This window comes from Erigeron canadensis, chromosome 2 (assembly GCF_010389155.1).
Source record: "Erigeron canadensis isolate Cc75 chromosome 2, C_canadensis_v1, whole genome shotgun sequence".
Taxonomy (NCBI): Eukaryota; Viridiplantae; Streptophyta; class Magnoliopsida; order Asterales; family Asteraceae; genus Erigeron; species Erigeron canadensis.
In genome coordinates this window covers 34828512-34835029 of record NC_057762.1, presented here as the reverse complement: position 1 = coordinate 34835029, position 6518 = coordinate 34828512, and the positions used below count along the sequence as shown (strand labels likewise).

The 6518-nt window shown below is 34.4% G+C and overlaps 1 protein-coding gene across 1 annotated transcript; it reads right to left on the bottom strand.

The window, feature by feature from the left end:
- Window positions 1–2930: 2930 nt before the first annotated feature.
- LOC122586947 (probable indole-3-acetic acid-amido synthetase GH3.1) lies at window positions 2931–5397 on the bottom strand. The gene is made up of 3 exons (XM_043758982.1): window positions 5015–5397; window positions 4804–4905; window positions 2931–4598 (listed from the first exon to the last, which is right to left on the bottom strand). Exons 1-3 carry the CDS (start codon window positions 5335–5337, stop codon window positions 3221–3223), a joined length of 1803 nt encoding a protein of 600 aa, XP_043614917.1. The 5' UTR covers window positions 5338–5397; the 3' UTR covers window positions 2931–3220.
- Window positions 5398–6518: the final 1121 nt, after the last annotated feature.

Sequence of the window (6518 nt, the reverse complement as noted above, 5' to 3'; positions counted from 1 at the left end):
AAAGTTGAAATGGAAAGCAACTAAACATGTCAAAAAGGCTTGTATGTTTGCATTTTATCTTTAATTGTCTAAAGGTCAATATTACTCTTTTCTTTTCTTTTACATCGATGCGACCATCGGTCAGTATACGGTAAATTGTTTGTTCCATAATCAATACTGTTAGTTAAAGTTCTAATAAGTTTTTGTTTCAAGTTTGGATATTTTTAAAGAAAATTTGTGGCTCCAATATTTTGCTTTAAGGAGAACAATTTGGGTTATATATATATCCTTGTATGTGGGGTACCACTACTAAAATATTATAAAAAGTTACGGAGTACAACTTAACGTGAAACAAAGCTTTTAAAATTGATACTGAGTATATAACGACTTAGCAACTATACATAGTACGTTAATATATATAGCCTTGCTATCTAAAACATGATCTTGATACCTTTTTAATTAATTCTCTCAGCAAGAATATATCTGAGATCGACGGCCTTAGAAGTAGGTAGCACCAAAATTTTTTCTTTCTTTTCTATTGTGACATAACTTAAAAAAACAACTTGTTTTACCGAGTAGATGTGCATTACTCAATCGACATCACGTTGTTGGTATTTTAGTAAGGTAAATGATGAATACCTAAAATTTTTTTAAATAATCATCTTAATATCTTAACTACTTGACAGATGTCCTAATTAATTCTCTTTTTTTATTTTATCCTTTGACTTTGACAAATGTCACAATCTTATAATTAAAAGGTTATTTAATTAGAAGGATCAATCATTTATCTTTTACTAAATGTAAGTATATATTATTATTGTTGTTGTCACATCAACGGTGATTTGTGTATCTCTTTCAGACAATTAAGATGCAATCATCCATAGTTATTTAGGCCTCTCATAATAGGTACCTCGTTTACAACTCTTCCACACTGTCATATCAGTTTTTTTCTCTCCCCATCTATCTCTTCCACACTTACTCACAATAACACCTCCTCCACACCTTTTTATATTTCTATTTTATATTTATTCAAAAATAAATTAAACATACTTTAACTTGAATAAAAGTTGTATTAATGAAAATTATTTGAACTTTTAGAACACTTGGAACTTTTAATAAAACTTTTTATAAATATGTTAATAGTTAAAGGACTAAACTGAAAGGAGTTCAAAATATATATAAGTAAATAAGTAAACCATTCCATTTTAAGAGGACTAAACATGTAAACTTATTGGTCTTTTTTCTTCCTAATATATACATACAAGATCTGCATATATATAGGGATGACATCGGGGCGGATATGGGTCGGGTTTAGGTAATCCCGGATACGGTTAAAAATCATCGTCCCATACCTGGACCCAGACCCGTCGGGTCCCCGTTTATTTATTAACCTCCGGATAACGGGCTTTCCCGCGGGTAATCGGGTATCCATTATTAATATTATCTTTTGAAATTTTAGTCATAACATTTGTAGTAATGATATGATTTGTAGCTAAAATAAACTGCGAACACCACTGATTAGTATTGACGTTCATTTATTAGTAAGTGAACTTTACTTTTGACTAATTTTTTGTTCCGACAATTCCACATTACTAAATGTTAGATAATACTATAAAGCATAAAATAAAATGCTAACTGAATTAACTAGTTGCATGTAATTTCGATATAAAGTAGTTATTATATAAACATATTATTATTATGTTATGTAATATATATGGGTCTGGTATATGGGTTCGGGATGGGGTTCGCAGGTTTTTATTTAAAACCGTACCCGGACTTGAACCCGTAAAAATAATCAAAACTATCCTCATACCCGGCCTTAGACCCGCATACCTGTCCCTAAACCCGGCCCAAAAGTATCGGGTTTTGGTTTTCCCCATCGAGTACGAGTTTATTTGCCATCTCTACATATATATATACATACACTATATTATACAGGGAACATATATATATATATATATATAGGGGGAAGTGAGTATGGGGTTGTCCTCCATCTAAGCTTAGATGTGGAACCCCTCACATTTGGTTTTTATATTCATGAAATCATGGGGGGCCATGTATTTGTTTTAAATTCAAAAAATAATAAAATATTTGTGTGTGAGGGGTTCTCATCTAAACTTAGATGGAGAACAACCCCATACTCTCTCTCTCTCTCTTGTGTCAACGTGCTTTGATGGGTCGAAGGCAACGGACGAAGAGCACCATCGAAGAGATGCTCACAATAGAGTCTCATAGACGACCCCATCGACGGAGTGTCGATGAGACTATCGTGTGAGAGGCCTTAGTGGTATATAATGCATACTAAATATAGAGATCAATTAAAGGATTCAAATCATGTTACATGTCTTTAATTAGAGTTTCCGATTTTCTCATATATAAACGTATACTCAGTTAAGGATATATAAGGCGAAAATCAACCGATAAGTTAACCATTTCCAATTAAGATGCAATCACTGTTAACAACGTGTTTTAATATTATTAATTGGTAATAAACCAAAATCGGGTTAGCGAGATTTTAAAGTCAAAACTCATACATTTGAAAAAATAATACTTGTAAGTTGTAAATATGCATATACGTGGTCACTTGGATAACATTTTGCAAAAAATGCCTGACTTAGTCTTTAGTCTAGCTTTAGACAAAAAACAAGTAGATATGCAAAGCCATCGATCGAATTTGAGCCGTCAATTAAATAATATGTACATATTACTTGTTCAAATTTTTTATTCGAATATATGTTATTGTTCCCCAAAAACTATATAATAAAAACACTTCAAAAGTTCTGTGATGTACAAAAAGCGACAACTGCTCCAGAGTCCAGAAGTATATATATCACGTCCATAAAAATCCATGCATATAAAACCCACATGATACATACATCAACCAACCATTTTGACAAGTAAATAATTTACAATAAAAGCACATAAATTAACATATATACCATCAAAGTCCCTTTGAAAAAATAAATTATACTCGTATATTAAAGCACCAAAGCTAGATCCTCCTCGAGACAACACAAAATCTGCTTTTCGGAAAAAGAACTTCACTTGCCACAAACAGAATCTCTTGCGAAATACATATAAGACAAACGGAAAACATTATTGATAATTTGATACATACTAGTACTACTTAAAATATTACACATTACACCCTTCTTGTTTCAAAACTTGACAATTTTCTTAATTAAGCGCCCTAAAGAATGAAGCTGACTTTCTTCGTTTTTAGTCACAAGTAAATGACGTTCTAAAAACGTCGCTCGGCAGTCCAGTGTGGTGCAGTTGGACTGAAATGCTCTGAAACAACCCTTGAATTGAGAAGTTCCATAATCGGCGTGAAACTTACACAGCGTGGAACCTTGTATTGGTTAATGGAAGCACCTCGTGATATCGCGTAGTCCATTAACTCCTCAAACGTCCCGTTTTTCACGATGCGGATTTCCAACGGGCCAATGGAATTATCCGCAACCCGGCTTTGTCTATACACCGAGTTTAACGATTCTTCCATTGCCAAACAGCATTGATCCAACACATCGTTGGTTGGCCCGTTGGTAGGGTCTTTTATCAGTAACTCCCAAAAGATAACATAATGGCCCGGAATGGTCTTCATGTCAGCATAGCTTGTGTATTCAACAACAGTTGTGTTGAATTCTTTAAGAAGCTCGGAAGCGTTTTCGACGGCTGTTTGTAACTCGGTTTCATCGGTTTTATCAGCATCAATGCTTAGTAGAACATTCTTTCGCCTAATGAATTTGAATTGCGGGGCCGAGTTATAGAAGCTCTTCACTTGGAGAATGTCGCCTACTCGGTACCTACAAAGACCCGAGTACGTCGAGATCACGAGCTCGTACTCTTTCCCGACCTCTAATTCGGCAAGATCAAGAAGACGAGGTGGCGAGTCACGTGAGAGAGTCACTGGGTTTGAAGGATCATGTGGAATGAACTCGAAGTAACCCATATTTGGCATAATGGTGTAAACAACCTCCGAAGGATTCACCATTGGGGTTAAATTTAACCCAAAGTAACATTCCGAAGAAGCGTACATTGTACAAGTTTTCGGTAAATTACCACTGTAAAAATCGAGAATTGGAATGTACTGAGCCATAGCACCAGTAACAATAACATCAAGGTATTTGGTGTTGGGCCAAATTCGAGTAATGATTCCTTCCCAGTTCCCTTCACAACATTCTTCCCTAATGAATTGGGCCAATTCCGGGCTAGGTTTCAGAATATTTGAAATACATTCTCGAATTGACTGGTCAGTAATTTTCGAGCTCAAGTTTCCGGTTTCTAGATCTAGAGCGAGTTGTTGCCAGTTAAGTTGAAGAAACTTGATGGCCCGGACAAGGCCAGACGCGAAAACCGCGCCACATCGAAGAACTTCTTCGCGATAAATAAGACCGCAAAGCATTTGAGAGTACATGCTTTGGAAAGAGTCAACACATAAGATAGTTTCGTTTGGGCTGGTGTAGACGTTATATGGGTCATAGGGTCGGGTTTTGAACTGCTGGCTCTTGTAGTAACTTGTTAAAACGGGTCGGGCTACCAAACCACTAGGGGTTTTTGCCTCAGCCTTGATGAAATAGAAGTATAATCCCTTGCCCTTGTCTAGACCGGGCACATACCTACCAATTAAATAAGAAACACTATGTGTCAATATTTTTGTCATAATAAATGCATATGGTACACTAAGTAAATTATATTGTTTGGCTATATGTATAATATTTAATTGCATATATATGCATATAATTTATTACAATACATTTTCTGGTTAAAAAAAAAATAATTGTATCTTATAAATAAATGTGAATCTTAGTTAAAGTTACGTACAGATTCATGACAGGCATGAGAAGGCTGTAGAGCTTCTGCCTACGGTCCATTTCTGCAGCAATTGTTGGCATGAGTTTTCTTTCACCGGCAGATGTCCCCGAACTGTTTCATCACACACCAAAAAAAAATACATATAAACATACAATATAATAAAACATAATTTTAATTATATGAACATGCAAGCATATATATACAAGTAAAAATAAATAACCTTGTAAGGAACTCAGAAATGGGATGTGATGAGAGAATGGGAGAGCGGTCTCCATTGGCGATACGTAGGATGTATGGCTGCAAGTCTTCATAACCGATAACCGGTACTTTCGACTTGAAAGTTTCTCGGTCAGTGGCGTAATTTAGGTTCCATTGTTGCAAGTATTCGGTTTCGGCATTTTGAGAAAGTATCTCGGACAATACATTCTCTTGCACCGCATCACAGTTTTTCGTCATTTCTTCGATAAACTCAAGAGCCTTAGCATCTTTCTCACACGCTGGAGGTCCCATGGGTGACGTTATTACAGAATCAGCAACAGCCATATATTAAACTATTAAAGTATGTTGTATACAAATAAATTTATTTCAAAGAGAAATTGTACATATATATATATATATATAAAAGATTGTATGTGTAGCAAGACTTATATATATGTATAGATCTATAGATAAAATGTGAGTTAGTGCTTTTGTGAATGAATTGAAGAGGTAGCCAACGAGGGGTTTATATAGAGATGTTGTAAAAAGCCACGTCAGAAAGTTGTAGTAAAATAGCCGAAGGAATAATGTTGTTTTGGAAGAGTTTAATTAGACGGAAGTTTGCATGAAAATGTTTTTACATAGTTGTTGAGATTGTAATCTTTTGAGGAGACATATGGGACCATCCATGTCATATTGTCTATATAAATCGTGGACAAATGGGGGCCAATGTTATGACACGTCGGATCAGGGGTTCGGAATATGGATTTGTTTCTATATCAGACCACACGGCTCTTTAGTCGTTTCTAGCGAGATTGTTTTTGTAGATAACGATGGCTGGCCGGCGATATGCTAGCTAACAATTCTCGATCTTCACTCAAGGAGAAACTGTTTTTTAAAAACGTGACTTAAAATATAATTAAACGTGGTATATGGATATATAATTATGAGACGTATTTTATTTGTAATTACGAAAGTAACTTTGTCACGATAGTCAAAGTCAGTTGATTTATTTTACTTATACACGGTAATCACGTTGTTGAGATTGTTTTACATACTAAAGTAATTTATTTATTACATTTGTAAAATATAAAATATAAAAAAAGTTATTGATTAAGAAAGTGAATATTTACTTTTGCATAAAGAAATGAAGTTTAAGAAATTGAGGACATGCTTTAAAATCGTAAAGTTCACTTTGAAAATGCGATGTAAGTACGCAAGTGTTTGGGTGAGGTAGCAACAATTGGTACTGTGCTAAATATGATTACAGTATATTCTAGTGCATATTGAGAAGTTAATGTAACAAATATAGAGTAAAAAACCTTGATTTTAGCATGGTATTATAATTACGAATTTATTCTACAGTATATTGATAATTTAATACAAATAAATGTAATTAAATGCATGAAAAGTCAATATTTACAAAAAAATTAAAAAAATAAAAATTTTTACTAACAACGAGCATGGTATCCTCGCAATACGACGGCGAGTCGGCGATGATGGTGATGACGACTTCTATTGGTGTA

Excerpts from the sequence above, each read along its gene's own strand:
- LOC122586947 (XM_043758982.1), bottom strand. The coding sequence starts at position 5,337 with ATGGCTGTTGCTGATTCTGTAATAACGTCACCCATGGGACCTCCAGCG. Across the intron at positions 4,906-5,014 it reads ATTTCTGAGTTCCTTACAAG|TTCGGGGACATCTGCCGGTG; the intron begins GTTATTTATTTT and ends GTGATGAAACAG. Across the intron at positions 4,599-4,803 it reads CTCATGCCTGTCATGAATCT|GTATGTGCCCGGTCTAGACA; the intron begins GTACGTAACTTT and ends TTTAATTGGTAG.